The sequence below is a fragment of the Paramisgurnus dabryanus genome, chromosome 6 (genome assembly GCF_030506205.2).
Source record: "Paramisgurnus dabryanus chromosome 6, PD_genome_1.1, whole genome shotgun sequence".
Taxonomy (NCBI): domain Eukaryota; kingdom Metazoa; phylum Chordata; class Actinopteri; order Cypriniformes; family Cobitidae; genus Paramisgurnus; species Paramisgurnus dabryanus.
The window spans coordinates 29,846,903-29,868,164 of NC_133342.1; the positions used below are offsets into that span (position 1 = coordinate 29,846,903).

General features: G+C 38.4%; 2 protein-coding genes and 1 long non-coding RNA gene across 4 annotated transcripts in view; all 3 read left to right on the top strand.

Moving 5' to 3' along the window:
* ankhb (ANKH inorganic pyrophosphate transport regulator b) overlaps positions 1–3,808 on the top strand; it is a 33,300-nt gene extending 29,492 nt beyond the window's left edge. The window contains exons 10-13 of one of the 2 annotated variants that reach the window (XM_065276528.2): positions 935–1,058; positions 1,250–1,349; positions 1,792–1,960; positions 2,204–3,808. In XM_065276528.2, coding sequence (XP_065132600.1) covers positions 935–1,058; positions 1,250–1,349; positions 1,792–1,926 — 359 coding nt within the window. In that variant the 3' untranslated portion in view covers positions 1,927–1,960; positions 2,204–3,808. Of the gene's footprint in view, positions 1–934; positions 1,059–1,249; positions 1,350–1,791 lie in introns of both variants that reach the window. The other variant, XM_065276527.2, reaches the window with a different exon arrangement.
* Positions 3,809–6,355: 2,547 nt separating this feature from the next.
* Positions 6,356–8,706, top strand: mycb (MYC proto-oncogene, bHLH transcription factor b). The gene is made up of 3 exons (XM_065276529.2): positions 6,356–6,538; positions 6,951–7,608; positions 7,805–8,706. The coding sequence occupies exons 2-3, from the start codon at positions 6,960–6,962 to the stop codon at positions 8,338–8,340; spliced, it is 1,185 nt and encodes a 394-aa protein (XP_065132601.1). The 5' UTR covers positions 6,356–6,538; positions 6,951–6,959; the 3' UTR covers positions 8,341–8,706.
* A 1,320-nt stretch (positions 8,707–10,026) lies between these two features.
* LOC135766983 (uncharacterized) overlaps positions 10,027–21,262 on the top strand; it is a 65,249-nt gene continuing 54,013 nt past the window's right edge. The window contains exon 1 of the long non-coding RNA XR_010541853.2: positions 10,027–10,181. This is a non-coding gene — a long non-coding RNA (uncharacterized lncRNA). The remainder of the gene's footprint in view (positions 10,182–21,262) is intronic.

Consider the following 21,262-nt stretch of genomic DNA (forward strand, 5'->3'; position numbering starts at 1 on the left):
TTGATGTCTTTCTTTGTTCAGTCGAGAAGAAATTATGTTTTTTGAGGAAAACATTGCAGGATTTTTCTAATTTTAATGGACTTTAATAGACACCAACAATTAACACTTAACTCAACACGTAACAGTTTTTTTCAACGGAGTTTCAAAGGACTCTAAACGATCCCAAACGAGGCATAAGGGTCTTATCTAGCAAAACGATTGTCATTTTTGACAAGAAAAATAACAAATATACACTTTTAGATCACAACTTCTCGTCCAGATCCGGTCGTGATGCTTCAGCGTGACCCCACGCAATACGTCATGACGTCAGGAGGTCACAGAGGACGAACGCGAAACTACGCCCCAGTGTTTACAAGTGTTGAGAAAGAGAACCGTTCCTACGTTGTCGTATGTCAACTGATACTAATTAATGTCTTTGTGTCAGTTTATTGTTTAAAATGGTCCGCAAATGTGCGTTTTATATATGTAACACGTGACCTCTCTACGTCACTACGCATTTACGTTAGGTCGCGCTGGACCGTATCTAGACAAGAAGATGTGCTTTAAAAGTGTGTATTTGTTATTTTTATTGTCAAAAATGACAATCGTTTTGCTAGATAAGACCCTTATGTCTCGTTTGGGATCGTTTAGAGTCCTTTAAAAACTCCATTGAAAAAAACTGTTAAGTGTTGAGTTAAGTGTTAATTGTTGGGCTCTATTAAAGTTCATTAAAATGAGAAAAATCCTGCAATGTTTTCCTCGAAAAACATAATTTCTTCTCAACTGAACAAAGAAAGACATCAAGATTTTGGATGACATGGTGGTGAGTAAATTATCTGGATTTTTCTTTTAAGAAAATTGAATATTCCTTTAAGCCCACCGCTATATGTTATCACATGATTTTCCCATGAGACTGAATTTACATAAGCTTATGACTTTGTTGTAATCCCAACAGTAACAATCCGTGCTCACCTGACTGGTTGGCTCATGACCCTAAAAAAGACTTTTGTCCTGGCACCCAGCTCTGTTCTCCGCATTATTGTTCTGATCACCAGTCTGATAGTACTGCCTTACATGGGGTAAGTGTATTACATAGACGTTAATCCATTTTGCAGACATTTTAACTTCACTCACAGTGCATTTAATGTATAACTCCCATAAGTATGTGAGTGAGCAAAGTGAAATATATCTCTCTCTCTACTGTTATTGTGTAACAGTGTGGGCTACAGACTTTAAATTGAAAAGTTTTTTCACCACTTACATTTTACAGGGTACACGGGGCCACACTTGGAGTAGGATCCCTGCTGGCCGGTTTCGTCGGGGAATCCGCTATGGTTGCCATTGCATCTTGCTATGTGTACCGAAAACAGGTAAAATAACAGAGAGGCCTATAGGTTTACTCCTATGTGACTATAATTACTAAACAGCTTGCCTGCTTTGTTAATGAATACTTTAACAAGCACTCCGTCTGCTGTGAATGCATAAACTTGCCCTTCTGTACTGTGACTATTACATTGTGATATATTGTACTTATAGCCTATACATTTACAAACATGAAAGTGATAAGTGGTGGTTAGGTATTTTATTTATACTGTAGTAGTGCATATATAAAATGTACATTTAGAGAAGACCAGGACAAGTTATCATATAAATACGATTTATACATCGGATAAATTTCAATAAATGTAAATCTGGGGCTAAAGTCTCATAATCTAATAAGCTTGATTTTAAATCATTGATTTGACATGACCTTTACAAAATTTGTCCCAAAGTCATTTATATTAATGTGTATTCTTTTTGTTCACATTAAAGAAAAATAAAGACTCTGATGAGGAACTGACCTTGGACGAGGAAGACTTAGCCCCCATGAATGAGGTCAGAACCGGGGACCACATGGATGACATTGTGGAGTTAAATGAGGATGAAGAAGAGTTAGAGGAATACTGAGCAGTGGATTCTGGGCTGAGCAGGATGCATTGTGGTAATCTGGAAGCCTCTGCATTTCTGGGCAGTGTTGTAATGCTTACTGTACCCCGCTGCTCTTTCCCTTCTGCCACAGTGGGATAATGTCCAGTTTACCTTTTCAGTGTGCGCACAGTTTAAAAAAACACAGAAAGAGAGAGAGATTTTGCTCTCATATTATAATGATCTGAGAGCAGCATATCCTTGTTGAAAAGCCGTTACAGTAAATCCGCAGACATACAAACGTGTTCATGTCTTCCAGATCCCATCCGGAGAATCCCGATGCGGGACAGTGAAGATATCTATTTGTACCAAAGCAATGTTGTGATCAAACTCTTATTTTCCTGAATGCTGATCTTTATTTTGCTGCCGTCCCACTTGTTTTGAATTTTAAAGGAAGGACGAACAACATGTATCCGCTTGGAATGTATTTTTTCTTTTTTACTTCTGATATTTAACAGAAATAACTGACTTGAAAGACTTTAGAGGTCCAGTGGCAGAACTTGTTGCTGCAGTTTTGGGCCAACTGACATTTTTTGACAGGAAATTAATATCAACAGAGGATATACATATAAATATATATATATATATACAGATTTTTATTGAAATTAAGAATGATTTTAATGGATGTCATAGTAAACAACAGTTTCAGAGTGACTAATGTTTGGAGTTTATGGGTCATGAGGGACTATTTTTTAAATACACAGATGTTGTAGTTGTTTAAAGTATGATACATTTTGTATGGGTGATGTTGTGAAATGTGTATATTGTAGGAAAAGAAAGAATTGGACTGTGTGTTTTCATAAGTGTCTATTGCAGTATTTTTTATTATTTATATTTAATTTTAATTTAATTTGGACACTTTTGTATCTCAGGATGTTTGTGATGGGAAATACACTTGATAAGTACAAAGTCCTGGTATTGATCCCTCCCCAATGAGCTGTGTTTTTTTTCTCTCTCTATGAACAACAATGCACAACTAGTAAGGATGTCATAAGTTTGTGTTTGTTTAATTTAGATTGTTGTAGTGAAGTCTGCTTAAGCTTGTTCTGTATTTACAACTTTTTGGACAACGCAAAGCAGAAAAAATGACATGATAGAGCAAAGCATTACAGCTTGGAAAAGAAAGTGTGCAATCCTCTGTCATTAAACAGTAAAAATGTGGTATAAAGTGGTCTTTGGTGAGGTTCTTATGCTGTGTTCTGTAAAAAAATTGTTTTGCAGCTGAACAATCTTGAAGTGACTTGATGGATAAATGAAGGGAAATGTACTGTAACAATAAATTATACTGACACATTCACATACTGACAATGACATCAAATCCAAACGTTTTAATGGGTGTTAAATGAGCGCACATTCATTTTAAAATGGTGCAAGGACTCACCCTAGCGGGGAGAGCTGGCACTGCAGTGGTGTCTGAACACTGATCATAAGATCAAAGAGCCGCAGTGTAGTTACACATTCACTCACATGTTTAGAGGATCACATTTATTTTTGCTTAAACATTTTTTAAAGGATCAAGGCAAACATAAGTAATGTTGCACATGTTGGTCGATAGAATTAAGATGGTAGTGGTTTAGTTTGGATGTTGTAATGTTTCTTTAACCTCTTAAGACATACGTGGACATTACATTTTTTATTGTTGTTGTTGTTTGCACCATAATACTTAATTCTGTGTAACTGGAACCTGTTGTACACAAACATGTACAATTACACTGCTTCTTGTTCTAAGTCAGAAAAATATTTGGTTATTATATTTATTGGTTCTTCCTAAAATAGCTGGAAGAAATCTGAAAAAAGACAAACCAAACCAAAGGAGGTTAATTAAATTGTTTGTTGTAAATGTGCTAAATAAACAATTACTAAAAATTTCTATGATTAAGTCATTTGTTAATTTTGTAATAAAGCTCAGCAGTATTTTACATTGAATAGAAAGTTTTCATTATTGATTTAATGTTTTTTATATATAAAAACCTCTACTTAAGTATAGTCAACAATGTGCAATGTTACTTATTTACAGAATGTCCAATATTATTTACTTTCACTGCCATTGATAATGTATATACTCTACAAAAGGCCACAACCACCAGCTTTGTTGATTAAGCAAAATTTTTATGTCCATCCATATTTATTTTTCAAGACACAAACAGAAAGTACAAGAAAATATGTGCATAATATTAAAAACAAAACAATTTTCAGAACTAAACGTCTTCAGGGCAGGCATCAGTTGGTATTTAGTGTGACCTCTCCTGGCACTAAACACATCTTGAGCTTTTTTAGGGAGACTGGAGTCCTAAAGTAATTCAATTAGAATTAGAAATTAGGATTTAATTTCACTTAAAGTGGACATTTTACAAGACTTTTTTATGATGTAAAATAAATCTTTCGTGTCCCCAGAGCACATAATGTGAAGTTCTAGCTCAAAATACCATGTAGATAATTTATTAGCATGTTAAAATTAACACTTTAGGTGTGAGCAAAAATTTGACGTTTTGGGGTGTGTCCTGTTAAATGCAAATGAGCTGATCTCTGCACTAAATGGCAGTGGCAGATTATGGGGCTGTATTATCCCCTTCTGACATCACAAGGGGAGCAAAATTTCAATTACCTGTTTTTTCACATGCTTGCAGAGAATTGTTTACCAAAACTAAGTTACTGGGTTGATCTTTTCACATTTAAAAAGATCATAAACATCATAAACATGGAAAGTCAGATTTTCATGATATTTCCCCTTTAAGAGATCCTGCCGGTGCCGGCTAGTGCTCAAGTGGAATGGGAGTTTACCCTAAATACTTGACACTTCAGCATTTACTTCAATACTGTTTTAATACTACATACAAATTTCCCGTATTTTCGTGTTGTATTCTAATAAAGAGACTAAGAAATAATTATATATGATCACTATAACATTGCAAAAACAACTAATTTAATGATGCATGGGTGGTGGCCTAAGACTTTTGCACAGTATGTAGAAAGTCTGATGTGTAAACTTTCTTACTGTGACTAAAGCTGATTTGAGAAACGCACAAGAATTCCAATGTACATGTAATGAAATGTACCTGTGCAAATGCCAATAAAAGTTGAACTTGAAATTTGAACCAAAAACTCAAAATAACGAAAAATTCCAATCAAAGTAAACAACAACGCTTTAATTAAACAAAAATCTCATACATTTACTTTGCTAAATCTGCTGTGGGAATCTGATGAGCTGTTAAAAAAATGCTTCTCCTCGATTCATGATAATAAGACACCGAAGGTCCAACACTATGTACAGTGCTATGCATTCCTATGGGGTCAGGCTTCAAATAGGGTCCAAGCTGCAGGCTTTCCCTGCACAACCTGGCACTGAGACAAAAACCTAGTAACCTAAAAACATAGGTCCCAGGACAAATCTCCCCTGTCCCCTTGCTCTCAATAAGTCTTCACAAACATTTGACAGCCCTTTGTGTAATTAAAAATCCACACGTGACCTGTAAGGAAATTATTTATTATTTTATTATTCAAATTATTTTGTATTTTTATTACATAACATAAATAAAAAATACATTTAGATGCAGCTACGATAAAATCAAAGTTTTTCTCATTGTCTTTTTGAGAGGCAATAGGCTTGCTCAATGATTTTACTAAAGCCCTAAGCATTTTAAGACATATGGCCACTAGAGTGCAGTACTATCCACTTCTTGACAAAATATTTCCCTATTAGAACAAGATGACAAACTATATTTGGTATTTTTTTATTTAGTATTGCACTTCCTCTATTCTGGATTTTAAATATTTGTGGTTATCCTTACGATGACGATAATCTAAATGAATGCTGATGACACTATTACTGTATTGCAAAAAATATATATAATTAAAATAATTCTAAATATGACACCTGAATATGATGCTTAAATAATTACATAATGTTCAATACTTTAGCAAAGATCTGGGTCAGTTATTATGGTCAGATTAATCAATTATTAATCAGTATGATTAAAAAGTGTACCGTTTCAGTGGTTACATTTCAGTTGTCTGTGTTAAGTGTACAATTTTACATTTTGACACAAAACATTTAGAGCTACAGACAGCTGTGATGGGACCTTGTAAACTGTGTAAATAAAAGGTGTTGCCCTACTACTTTCTACTCTTCACAGATTCTGAGCGGTGTTTTCATAATAACTCCGCCCCCGGGAAACGCACCATCATAATCACTCCGCCATATAATATAGCTCCACATATGACTCGTTTAAATTAAGCAAAGACGACTTTTCAATGCCTTTATTCATTCCCGCATATATTGCGATTGCGTTATGTGTTAGTCAAACTGCCAAAAGGCGACATTTGTCTTTTGTACATTGTACTACGTCACGTGCATTTGGCGGGAAGGCGCAAGAATATCTAGAGTAAGGAAAGAAAAAAACAATCGCTAGTATTAAAGCCCGCGGGAGCAGCTGTTGGAAATCCTGCAGTAAATGACAAGCAGGCGCAGGGTTTGATCACAGAAGAGAGCAGACGCCGGTACTACCCACTCCCACTTTGGACTTACTTTCACTTGATAGTTCACATACTGACATTTGACTGTTGTCAGTTTTCATTCAGTTTAACCACGGCTACGGTAAGTTTATTTGAATTGCGCTTCATTTCCCTTTTTGTGGGGTTTGAGTATTTTTATTTGGTGAATTGTTGGTCATTAAATATGTATTCGTTATTAAATACATAATAATTCACTGTTAGCAGCTATGCTTTTAAATGAATTTGTTAAAAATGTGAATGGTAAAGTCGTGGTGTACATATATGTAGTTTTATAATAATTACTGATCTTGATAAATTTAATACGTTTTGTGCACTAAGTTTACTTGCTGGCTCATTGTCTTTATAACCTGTGGTTTTATAACTGTGAATTAAGTCAGTATTGGGTCAGTAAACATAAGTTACAGTACTGGGTCTGAAAACTTTAGCTTAAAATGGATGTGCGGTGTCATCGTTTAAAGGGCGAGATAGTAACCATGCTTGCTTTTTTTTTACAGGCGCTCACCATGCCGCTGAGTTCAAGTATGGCGAGTAAAAATTACGATTACGACTACGACTCCTATCAGCCTTATTTTTATTGCGACAACGAGGACGAGGATTTTTATAACCAACAGCACGGTCAACCTCCGGCGCCCAGTGAGGATATATGGAAGAAATTTGAATTGCTTCCCACACCCCCACTTTCCCCTAGCCGGCGACCCTCTCTGACGGACCCGTTTCCCTCTACTGCCGATCAGCTGGAGATGGTGTCGGAATTTTTGGGGGACGACGTAGTGAACCACAGTTTCATTTGCGATGCGGACTACTCCCAATCTTTCTTAAAGTCTATTATCATTCAGGACTGCATGTGGAGCGGATTTTCAGCCGCAGCCAAACTGGAGAAGGTGGTGTCGGAGAGATTAGCGTCGCTCCAGGCAGCGAGAAAAGAGTCATCCAGGAGTGACTCGACAGACAGCTGTCAGTCCAGTCCAAACGTTGGTTACATTCAGGATGTGAGCAGTCCTGCCTCGCAGTGCATTGACCCGTCGGTAGTATTTCCCTTTCCGTTGACTGACAGCTCAAAAACCTGCAATCAGTCCACGCCGGTTCCCACGCCACTGCCACTGGATACCCCGCCAAACAGCGGTAGCAGCAGCAGTAGTGACAGTGATTCTGGTAAGTACCATTTACCGTTTGGACTTTTAAACTATTGGCTTTTAAAATGGCTTATTTGGATGTTTTGTGGTTAAAGCGAGTGTAGGAACTCCCTCCCCTCCCACTACGACAGTGAATAAGTGCAATGCTATGTATCATTTATCTGAGCGCTGCTCTGAATGTTAAACTAACTGTTTAACTCTCTCCCCCCAAACAGATGACGAGGAAGAGGAAGAAGAAGAAGAAATCGACGTCGTCACGGTGGAAAAGAGAAAGTCTGTGAAGAAGTCCGATTCAAACGCGACGCATCAGAGCCCCGTCGTCCTCAAACGGTGTCACGTTAACATTCACCAACACAACTACGCTGCCCACCCATCCACGCGGCACGAGCAGCCCGCAGTCAAAAGGATTAGATTCGAGAGTAGCAGCCGGGTGCTCAAACAAATCAGCCATAACCGAAAATGCACGAGTCCGAGGACGTCGGACTCGGAGGATAACGATAAGCGCAGGACTCATAACGTGCTCGAGCGGCAGCGGCGGAACGAGCTCAAGCTGAGTTTCTTCGCGTTGAGAGACGAAATTCCCGACGTGGCCAACAACGATAAGGCAGCCAAAGTAGTGATACTAAAAAAAGCAACGGAATGCATCATAAGCATGCAAGAGGATGAACACAAGCTCATCTCGCTAAAGGATCATTTAAGGAGGAAATGTGAACGTTTAAAACAGAGACTCGAGCAATTGAGCAATTCTTAAGTTGCTTGGACTTTTATTTATGGACTTAACTTGTTTTAAGCATTTGAGAGGTCTTTGTATGCTTGTGGCGTTCATACGAAGGTCTCAAGGGTGTGGCAAGTAATGACAGCACCTGAACGTTGCAGCACTCTGACGTTGATTTATACGATTACACTGCCTCAATTGAATATGTAATGGAGGTTTGACTATTTGTATTTAATTTTATTTTTAAGTATGAAATGGTCTGCGGTTTCACTTCGCTGTTGGCCTTAACTTAAACATTTTTGTTTTTTGTATGTTTGTACATATTGCACATATGTATTCAAGATGCTGTTGATTTCTCAATTATAAAATGCATTTCTCTATAAAATTGTGTGTTTTTGCTAATTTTGTCTTTTTGGTCTTACATGATGACCCTCATACTGTCAATTAGGTAATTTAAGGACATGCATCCACGTGCATTTTGATCTCTATTGGATTTGGCACTCTTTCAATGCATCAAGATCCAGTGTTGCACTTAACATTGACATTGGCATTTGTCACTTGTTTTTAGGATGACTAATGCTCTTCAGGATTCTGTCTACTATTTACAGGCATAAAAGCCAGTGTATTACATAAGACACTTAGACTGAATCACACATCTACTCTGTCAGCAATCTTTTAGGGCTCTTGGCAATATTGAATCAAATCCAAATGTATTTTGAAAGTAGGGTGAGCTTTAGTCAATCACACATTATCTTACCACAAAACAAGATTATCTTTAATTGACTAGCCATTTTGTAATACTTTTTCCAGTGTAGGTTTCCTTTCAATATGAAGCACAATATCTATGGGTTAAAACCTATGTTTGTTTATTGTGAAACTTCATACAACACTAGCCAACATTTAAAGTGGATCAAAACCTTTCCTAAAAGTTTTAGTCTTAACCAATTCCTAATACTTGTCGTCTTAACACAATTTTGATTAATGTTTTGGATTCACTTCAATTGTTGAGGTGTATATGTAGTCTGTGCAGTAGAGCAGTCACTTTGATTTTGAAGCTCCATAGGAGTGTCTAGGAAAGCCAGCTTGGTCTTGTGGGTTGGTGTAAATTAAATCGCTAGGCAGAATGGATTAATCCGCATACAATGCTGAGACCTTAATGCACTTGTACACTTGGGAAGATATCAGCATCAGTAAGAAAGAAATTGCAAAGACAACCTCCGTGCCGTATATGTTTGCTCTTACTAAAATAACCTGATGATGACTCAATCAAACAACTACAAATGAACCTCTTGCCCCTTGGTGCATTAATGTACAAAGGCAAAAGATGTCATGTCAGCCTTGAAAGATCTAGTAATTAAATGCACACAAGTTTTGTCTTCACACATACACACGCCCATAAATGCTTTCTTATCATGTGTTGCAAATACACAATAAGTGTGGGAGATAAGCATTGTCATAAACAGCCATGGATTAAAGTGGCTAAGCAGAAAATGATTAAGAGCTCACAATATGTGAAATTTATCATAGTGTCTTCTATCTAAAGCTGTTAATAGTTTTAATGTGCCAAACACTTCGGCGTTTACAATCAATCACTATGAACATTAAACTCAATATATATGATATATGACCTCGATTAAAATTTACAAGGTAATCCGTGATAATGGATGAAGCTGGTGCGCGGTGACGTCAAGCCTTGATCTGACTATGCAGAGCGGAGCGCGCGTGCTGTTGCTGCTGCTGAGAGAGAGCACATGGAGGAGAGAGCACGAGCACTTAGCAGCATTGCTAATGTAGCCTGAGTCGCAAAAATATTCAGAGATGAGGAACGTTTATATGTGACATTCATATGGACTGATTTGTTTGAGGCGTCTAACACGGTAAGTTTCTGCTGCATTTAAGATGTATCAAGGAGTTGTGAAACAAAACCTTAGCTTTAGCAATGTGCTCAGACTTATGCCACAGGTGCAGGGATTTCATTTCGCTTCAGATGCACAAATCAATATCAGTCTGGATGGGAAACTCGAAACGTTATTCTCCACTAATTTTTATTAATAATACGACCTTATATTGCGCAGCGAACCTGAGCAGTGATTTATTTGTTTTGATTTATCTGTGGCAAGTACTTCACGTCTTTTCCTCTTTCTGTATACTGCTATTTGCTGTGGTTATGCTTAATCACATGGTATTATTGGCTCATATAAGTTTTTTTTTATGTTATATACCGAAATACATTAAATTTAGAGTTGTTTGGTCTTGGGTCCAATGGATATGAAAGCTAATACAGTCTTCTGTAGGGAAAAAAATCTGGCTGTCACTCAACATAGTTTATGTGCTTTGCAAAAACGTCACAGTTGCTTTCATCTTTCCAGAATAAAAGCTTTTCTTTCAGTCCATTGAAAACGTACAATATTTACTTTACACAAGTCAGGCAAACAGATTTATTAACAATTTTATGATACAACAAACTATTAAACAATGTCATGAAGTAAAGTTAACTGTGGTTAAATTTGTAAGCAATGGCTGTCTTCCCATTACAATGTTTTCGTTTGTACAATGTGTTTACGGAGTTTGCAAATAAGTTTCCAAGACACTCTGTCTATCATTGGATTTAGGCCTATCCTGTAAAAGATTTACGATCCATGGTGAGTCGCCAAGAGGAGGTCACTTCAACAGTGTGATGATATCAATGGTGGTATATCAAGTAACAAAGTCCATTTAGTGGACATGTTCACATACATCTCATTTTATATTATAAAGAAACATTGTACTAATCCATAAATTTAAAGCCCTAAAGTTGACCCTTTAGCGTCACTTAACTATTCTCTCTTGTGCAAAGCTGTTCCTAACATGTCCCACGAGAGCAGACCTGACTCAATTTCAGTCTGTTACGTTGTTGTAGATCTGTCACTATGATGTATTGTGGGCCGGCCGTTTACCCTGAGCCCATTTCAGTTTGGATTTGATGCCTACAGGATATCCTGTGGTAAAGGAGGTCATCTGTGTTGACCCAGGGTCTGGGGGATGACCATTTTATTCAGAGATGGCTAAGTAGTACAGCATTGTTGACATATCATTTGTCTTTCATATGCAGCTACTGCTGACTTCATTATTTATTGATCATGAAGCATGGACTCAGATGCACCTTGGGAGATGTAGCAGCTGTTGGAGCAGACAGAAGTGATTGCTGCAGCAACATGGTTGGATTAGTTTTGATTTGATGAGCACGAATGTTGAACTGAATATGTTGGATTACACTTTGTGGAAGTTAATGATCCAGAAACAGTGCTGGCAGGTTCTGCTCCCTTATGGGACACAAGTTTAGTGTTTACTGTGTGGTTTAGAGGGCATTACAAATTTCATCTGATCATAAAATATAGAGGCAGTTAAGTGTTCCAGCAGAGTTGAATAATATTGTGAATGTTTGTGGCATTTAATGGCTGCATTTGGATATCTGGTTTAAAAGGATAGAGTGATTTTCGGATTCACCTCGAAAAGACGAAAATACAGTCAGTCAGGTGCAAAATATACAGGGCCGTCACAAGTTCCCTCATATTTAAACACCAAATGTCCAGAGATACCAGAGAGCCATACGAGCATTACATCTTGACTGAGAACAGGTGAGAGGACGACATGACACAGCTAATTGCTCAAATCATAGCAAACGACTTAAAGGGTTAGTTCATCCAAAAATAAAATTGTCATTAATGACTCGCCCTCATGTCTTTCCTAACCCGTAAGATCTCTGTTCATCTTCGGCACACAGTTTAAGATGTTTTAGATATAGTCTGAGATAGGGCTGGGTATCGATTCAGATTTTCCAGATCGATTCGATTTCGATTCACAAGCTACCAAATCGATTTCGATTCTCGATTATATTTTCGATTCTGGTTCTCGGACCGGTTTTTATATTCTATTCAACTCAATGAATATAGATTTAATACAAATACTATATTAATAAAAAGAACAATGAACAGCAGGTTACAAGTGAGTAATTAATAAAATCGACGAAGCACCTGAAACCACCATTTTAAGCACTGAATGAATGAATGACAGGCTTGCCTCTTGCTCCTTGGTAACATGCGCTAGGCAAAAAAGAGGGTGACATCTAGTGAAGAAGACTAGTAATTTGATTAATGTTAATATTTCGTTCAATGTTTGAAGAAATAAATATGAAAGAAAAAATCAATTCTGCTATTTGAGAATCGATTCTGAATCGACCACGTTTTAAAAAACGATTAATCGAAGAATCGATTTTTTTGCCCAGCCCTAGTCTGAGAGCTTTCTGACCCTCCACTGAACATGTATGTACTACTGTCCATGTCCAGAAAGGTAATAAAAACATCATCATCATGGGGCTTCTGTCGTGTTATTAGGTGCGTCCAAGCTTCATTTTGGCGTGCATCTGAGGGAGATACATGCTGTATTCAAGCTATTCTAGATTGTATGTATTTTGGTATTGCTATATATTTTTAAATGGTGCGTAAGTCTGCATGTCCTAATCCAGGGGTGTCCAATGTCAGCAGTCACCCAGTAAGCAAGCCAAATGGGCGATAGTGGCAAGAAAACACCCCCTAAAATGTGGTGGGGGTGTAAGAAAATATCGATACACGTGTGTATCGGGATATTTTGTTTGCAGATACTGTGTTGTTTTCCAAAAACACATTATCGTGTTTTTTGTTGTTGTTGTTAAATATTCATTCCAGTTGTTTCATTTTCAGTGTAAATCTCGACTAATAAATAGCAGTCTACTTATCTTTAAACTTCAGGAGTGACTGAGGACCTAGGACCTGTACAGGACCTGTTTTAAATGGTCAGTCGGGTCAAGTCCTAGTTTAATTACTTTGGGTCCCAGTTAAGATAAACACTCTTGCTGCGTCTTAAACCGCCTACTTCGCGAAAAGCAGTAGGTGAGGCGAGTAGTATGTCCGAATAGTATTAAAAAAAACAGTATGCGAAAAATACCCGGATGACCTGCTACTTCCGGTTGGATTTTGCAGTGTGCATACGATGGACACTTCACTATCCCATGATGCTCCGGAGAAGAATTATATCCAACCAACTCGTCACGGCTGTATTCGCGCCGAAATGACATGACGTGATGACAACGTATGTCACGTGATGTAGCAACATTGCGGATGTAGTATGTCCGAATCTCATTCATACTACCAGGATTCATACTACACAGTACCTACTGTTTTAACGGTAAGTAAGTAGGTACTTCATCTCATTCAGTACCTACTGTACAGTATGCGGTTTCGGATGCAGCCTCTGTGTAAATCCCAAATCAATCGGAGAACATTTGGCCATGATCAGAGTCAGTGAGCTCTAACGCGCTACAGTGCATGTCCAGTCTCATGATCTCCTACGGTTTCTGTAGCGACTGACTAACAACTGGCTTCTGTTTCAAAAGTCACGACCATGCACTACACTTTTTCTCTCCCCCTTTTTTATGAATGAAACGTCTTTTAATTTCTAAAATGTTTGCTTAGGCCGCCGCCGTGTCTTTCTCATATGCTGCATGGTCTTCAGGATGTCTTGATTTTAAATGGTAAATGATAACTTGTGGTGCTATATGTTTTCCCGTCTTTCTCTGACACTTTAAAATGCTTTTACCAACATGTCTGATGCATTTTTGCGCGCCTCTCACTCTGCGATGGTTAATTTGATCACGTCATGAAAGACCTCATTGTAATTTATTCAGCCTTTTCACTTGTTCGGCCAAACACCGAAAATTAGTTTTTTGCTATTTTCGGTCGAATAATGTCGGTTGCCGAACATTCGGTGCATCTTTAGTAATGGCAGAAAGTTTTAAATTATAAGTAATAAGTTATTATTACATTTTGGAATAAAATGAATCTTTTGAGGCAATTTCATTTATTATATGTACTACACAGTTGTTCCTATTTTTGATTTTCTCTTTAAATAAGTTGACCCAATGCATAGATTTTCACATGCGTAGTAAGGGTGTCACGATTTCGATTTTAAATCGAAATCGATCGAAATTAAGTCACAACCTCAAACTTTGAACTAAAAAATGGGATCGTCGATGCTGCCACGCCCCCATGTCACGTCCAGCCGGCTTGCCAATCGGGAAAAATAAACCTCTCAGAAGTGCCGTCCAGCGGAAGGCGATTTATATTTTAAACACGAGGGATGTATTGCTACAACTCCTTAAAATGCATATCATAAACAGGATTACTACCTAGTGATCTGCCTTCGGACAGAGCGCAGCTCTCTGCACGTGCACGAGAAAGCCGCCAAGATGCAGTGGTTTATATATTAAACAAAAGGTATAGTTTGCCTCAGCTCGCATGAAACGCATAAAACTGCACAAAGACATAAGGATTACTACTTTAGTTTATGTTTAGACTTTGGACAGATGCGAGAGCGTGTGCACGTGAGACAGAGAGAAGCGCAGCTGCTTATGACGCACCAGATTTTATTTCAGATAATAGGAGTCCAAGTCGCGCGCATTAAGTCTATCTGCGTGCAAGAAGGAATCCTCTCTCTACAAGTTCTCTCGCGTAAAGTACAGCCCACAAACCCCCATGCGAGGAAAAGCATGCAATGTGCATGTTAATGTGAAACTATAATAATAAAAATAATAATAATAAAGGCAAATCATTTTTTGTCTTTAAAAAAAATTCATTTAAAAATTGAGAATCGAATTGAATTGTGACATCAGAATCGAAAATGTAATCGAATCGAGGATTTGGAGAATCGTGACACCCCTAATGCGTAGTGTTACAATACTTGGCTCTGACTCAAAGATGAAACGTGTGTGCGCAAAAAAATGAGTTGCATTAAAATTAAACCATAAATTATTTAACAATCAAATATTTTCACTTTTTTCTTTTAAACACACATTATTCTTCGAAAACTGACCTAAATCAACACCTAGGTGATCTCATAACAGTTCACTGTGACGTTCTTCGGTCAAGCCGCTTAACCACAGCCAAAACTGTGTCTCTTTCATTTCCATGACCAGACAGTGTGTGTTTGTCTCGATAACAAAGTATAGTGAAATCTTTATTTAAACTTTGCATGCTCCTGCTGAGTAAGTTATAATTGCCTGTTGCAGTGGTTTTCGCGGTTGAGCCAGGCTTGGCTCTTTGTACCCAGGGTTCAATCGATGGGTGCGAGGTTGGCGTGGTGCTAATGCCAGTGAGTCTTATCCTGTCCTCGCTCTGGGGGTCAGCATGGCCACTGGCGGCCTCCCAAATACTGAGAGAGAAGCAGCACATTCTCCATGTGCTACTGTCGTATTCGCAGTAGCTTTTTAGGGATTGATATGAAACTCAATCTTTGGTAACGGTAGGCGTCCATAAGAGGCTGTTAAGTGCTCAGCTGTTATCTGTTGCATGGTTTGTAAAACTTGTCAGAGACCCGATTTGTCCTGTCCTGGTGCTCTAGCTCATCACCTTTTACTTGGTTATCACCGTAACACAAACCTAGAAACATCTGGAAAAAAGATTTTTACTTTGCTCATGACACACACGCATTTAAATCAAAATATTGTTTTAGTGTATTACTCTTGAATCAACAAGTTGCTTAAGCTTTAAAGAGGGTGGGAACATATCACATGGCACATGTTTTATCTACCAGCCTCTTATGGATCGGATTGCAATTCCTCAAGTTCATGTTTAGCTGCGGCAAAGTGAGCGGTCTTCCCTTTCATGTTTAGGATGAGTAGTTGAGGTCTCAATGGCCTGGACTCTCCCGCACAAGCCCTGTGTGTCCCCAGGGAGGCTTGAATTGCCCTGGCCGGTCCCTGTGTAAAGGAGAGGAGATAGCCGGCCATCTGGAGAACATGATACGATCACTACTGGTTCCTGCCGTTTTAAAGTGCCTCATCATCCCCCACTACCACATCTTGCTTGGCCTTAAGACATTTTTAATGGCAAGTTATCAGCTGTCATTTAGTTTATATCTCGTATTTCCATTATTTTGTATGTGGCTCTGATAAACTCTACTAAAACATAGAATAAGGAGGGTTTTTCAAATTGTCCTTGGTGTGTATTGTATGTTTGTGTTTTTCGCATGTGATGATTGGTCTGTGTGTTTTTAGGCATTAGAGGAGTATCATGTTCTTCTGCATGCACACAACGTATAGACATATCGCAGTCAAACAAACACAATGAATAATTTAACCTGGCTCATATGGAGCGCCAAATGGACGAACAGAACCACCATGGGAACTTTATACTGAAAAATAACATTTCTATATATAATTGTCTTATATCATCTGAAAAAAATAAGTGATATGTTTCCTTTGTCTACTGTATTTGAATGCATTGCTGTAACATTGGGATTAAAGTTATTTTTAGCCTTTATTGACATTTGCAGCACTGATAGTCGCATGGTGGACGTCCAGAAAAGAGAATAAATGTGTCTGAGCCTAATTTGGCGAGATGTCCTGTTGTGAATTGAGGAATGGTTTTAAAGGTGTTAGTTTTACTGGCAGGGGGCTCTCCAAAATAGATGGCAAAGTACTTGGAGATGACAAGTAGTGCTTTAGCTGTATTGATGCCCTCTTGAGTCATATGATGTAATGGTGCCTTGCAATAGATCTTGCTGTAGAAAAGAGTCATATGAAGTATGTTCCCAGCAGCTAAAGGTCAAGAGCTTATAGATGGTTTCATCGGACGCACGCGTGTTGCCGCTAAAACCGTCTATAGTGAGTGAGAACAGGCCCTTAGTTCTCTTGAGTGATATGTTGGCACATGACCAGATGAGTTCATCTTTTCTTGTGTTTTGTGATGCATAAATCTCTGTAATTAGGCTTTTCTTTATTGTGACACAAAGGCGACACTATGGGGGTATTAAAACAACAAACTGTACTTGAAGATGCACATACAACAGTTAAGGCTGTAGGAAGACAGCTGGACAAACAGTTTCATCTATTTCCCCTTATCCTTCCCTGGAGGGAGCATCAGGTAATAACCCCTTGAAGGTAGAATGCAGTAAAAGTTTTGCACAATATACCGAAATAACAGAAATACCACAGATGTGCATGGCATATCGCATTTTTCTTCAATACCATGTAGACATATATTGATGATATTTGAATAATGCACCATATTATGTTGACTAAAATAAAGACAATTGATTGGTGAAGGCTGCACAGTTAATAGCTATGTGTGCTTTGACTGCAGTAATAAGTAAGTAATGAATAATTGACGACTGACTGGCCATTTAAAATATAAAAAAAATTATGCACACCCAAGGTGGTAATGTGGCACAATAAGATGCAGACACCACGGGTGTACATTTTCAAATAATTCAAATGGCCGGAGTCAATTATTTTGCTTATACCATGGTAACTACAGACATAGTTATAATTATTTTAAGACATTAAGACAGGTCATGTGTGCATGTATTGAAAAAATAATGCATACTCCTGTAACATTTCTGAACCAATCAGAATAAAGCATTCATCAGCCCCGTGGTATAATACTTAGTATTAAATGAGGTTTCATATACAGCATGCCTACATGTATAGATATGTAAGAAAAATTGCAATATTAGAAAGATATGCACTGATTTTCATGACATTCTGATTTCGAGCCGTTCCTTTTGTTTATAGTTGCGCAAGCAATAACGGCCACATTAGAAATAGCTCCTAACCGGTTATTCATCAGCTGCAATTTAATTCCTTCCAATAAATGTGATCCGTTTTATAGAAAGGCTGGGGCCCGAACTGCCCATGCCTATATTGATTCCTGCCTTGCATCCGCAAATGACAAGTTTATGATATTCCACTGTGTGCAGGACTTTGCTCGAATACGTTTCCTGACCAACTACCTAACCCCCTGCTGAACCACCATAGTATTATGCATACGTATAGTTGGAGAAACTAACTGGCTTGTCATGACTGTTTCCCGAAAACAGAGTAAGTTTGTTGCACATCTTTCGTTTGAACCATGTTGGTTTAACAATATAGTTGATGATGTCAAGTAGGGGGTGGATTACTAATGAATCTGTTTAGATTGATTTAATGTCAAATTATTGTGGTAATTAATGTACATTGCATCATTGCGTCTGCTTTTGTTGTCGTCTCAACAAAAATGTAATTGGGACTCTCAACTTTTTTTGAAAAGCCTGAAAGTATTCCCCTTGGTAACGTTCAATAGCTGGGGACTATTTTCGGGCACTGCGTAATATCATTGCGCTTGCTGCAGCCATGTTACGGCAGCAAAGTCCTTGGTTATTACGCCAGAATGAGAGTATAGTTCCTAGCCATATCTGCCTAGAAAATCTTCCCTAATTTTCCCTGAATCTTACTACACCATGTAACTACAGATGAGTCAAGTTTTAAATAGGAAAAATATCGAAACTATTTGGTTATTTTTTTTTAGGTGCGATGCTAATGGACTAATCGGATTCAATGGGTTGTGCTAAGCTATGCTAATAGTGGAAGCACCAGACCAGAGATCAGCTGAATGGATTCCAAAACGGTAAGAATCGAATGTTTAACTCTAGGGAAGCTGAAAATCGCAAAAAAATAATTTTCGGTGTTCGGCTGAACAAGTGAAAAATCTGAATATATTTTACTAAACAATGAGGTGTTTGATGACCAATAGCAACCAGCGCAGAGTAAGAGGCGCGCAAATGCAGCAAACATTTTGGTGAAAGCATTTTTAAGTGTCCGAGAGAGACGTGAAAACATACAGCAGCACTGCATGTTTTATCTATCATTTAAAATCAAGACATTCTGAACACCATGCAACGTATGTGAAAGACACAGCGGCGATCCTGTGTATCTGCTTAATGCACAAGCACGGAGAATGAGAGACTTGAGCTCTTCATCTCATGTCATATGAGAAGAGGAACGACGAAGAGCAACTGCAGTATCTAATAAAACCTTCCTAGAATCAGTAAAGTCCTACAATGACAAACACGCTTATTTTAAACGAGAAAACAATACCTTTGCTGAGACTGATTCGGATGAGTCAGCAAAAACAGATCAGTTATGGTGGAGTGCTTCACAAATGGATTTAAACTGATAAGGAAGCCTCTTGTGTGTGCTTTGATTTACACACTGTGTGTGTTTGTATGTTTTTCTTGGTGATTTGTACATTTGCTTCCCCTTTCTGTTTCTCCTTAGTGTGTGATCTTTTTTAGACAAATCAGGGAGACCCCCTTCACCAACCGAATCTCATGAGTGCATTTTATTTGAATGTTGTGTGTAAGCTGCGCATACTTGTGGGCCGGGTATACTTCTAGCATCGCATTTGTGCAGGGCTCCCACGGGTCCTTGAAATCCTTGAAAGTTTGTGAATCTGGGGGAATTCAAGGCCTGGGAAGTTTTTGAAAATATACATACATAAATACAGGTCATTGAACGTGCTTGAATCTATTTTATGCAAGAAGTTGTCTGGATATATTATCCTAACCCTTTTTGAATAGTTGTATTTGACACATGAAAACGTCTCAGGTTACTTATGTTGTTCCCTGAGAAGGAAACGAGACGCTGCGTCTCCCTTGCCATACTTACTGCGTCCCTGTAACGCGGTTTTCTGCAATATTTCAGATAGCGATATACTTCCTGGCTCCCGCATCACCCTGTCTTTGTCATAAGCCTCACCATTGGTTGAATTTGATATACACATTCAGATGCACCTGGAGGCTTCCCCAAAGTGTCACCTCAGTGATGTGTCCCTACATTTAGTCCTTGAATTTGAGGGTATTGGACCTGAAAAGTCCTTGAAAGGTCCTTGAATTTGAAGTTAACTAAGGTATGGGGAACCCTGTTTGTGATTCAGACAGGTGTTTTTAGTAGGGTTGGTACCAAAACCCAGTGCCTATATGGCGTTTATCTACCGGACAGAATCAGAACACAGATTCCAATGCATTCAACTGAAACATTTAGCTGTATGTGGCGCAAAAAGCACAATCAAACTAGCACCGCACTAGCCTGGGTGCCAGCCGATCTTAGCCCCGCCCACAACATTTTGAGGAACGGGAAGATCGGTCTGGAGTTTCACCGTTGAGTTGCTACTATGCTCGACCCAAAGCTGGTCGAACCAATCAAATTGTCAGGGCGGGCTTTATATGATGATGGACAGATGATCAGTAACGTAAATCAACCACGTCACCAAAGAGCGCGTGTGTTGAATCTGTTGTTTACAACGAAATGGCTGCCGCGGTAGAAATCAGATGTGTGGACTCTGACATTGAGTCTGTTCTAAAAGATATCGACAGAGCATTGATTTTAAAAGAGGAACAGAGAAACGCGAGCAAGGCATTTGTTGATGTTTTTGCCGTCCTACGGGATTCGACAAAAGTTGTCGCACTTATGAAAGATCAAGTTAAAGAAGCAACTAAAATGGGTATCACGGCGATGCAACTCGGTGTGCACGACGAGATGGATATAACAAGCAAACGTAATGGGTATCGTCGTGGATGAAGTTCAACTAATGTACAAATGGTAAGAGATAGTCTTACTGTATGACTTAATGTGATATAAATGAAATGTTGTAAACATAGTAGGTGTTGATGTACGTTCGCAAACTCAGACTTGTAGTGTGTGTCGTAGCGAAATAACTAGCAGTTCGGTCAAGCTGCAAATACGTCATTTCAACATACGTCTCACACCCCGTTGCTCTGATTGGTCGTAGGTCTATCCAATTGAGTGCAGAGGCATTTTTCGGTTGAGACACGCCTCATAATTATAGCTCAATGGAGCGGTATCAGACTCAAATTCTGACTAGAATTGAGTATGACAACGTCAGGCTAGCACCGCACATGATCGCCAGTTGAATGATACTGCACTGATATGGTGTAAATAATTTTCTGACTTACAAAATTTATGTGAATGTAAAAGTTGGAAAGCTTTGATAATAGGATTCAAGTTTCATTTCTTTGCTTAACTTAAATGAGTTTGAACACATTTTATATTGTTGCATGTTGTAGTTTTATATTGATAAAAAACCTGAGAACCAATCATGTAAGGATC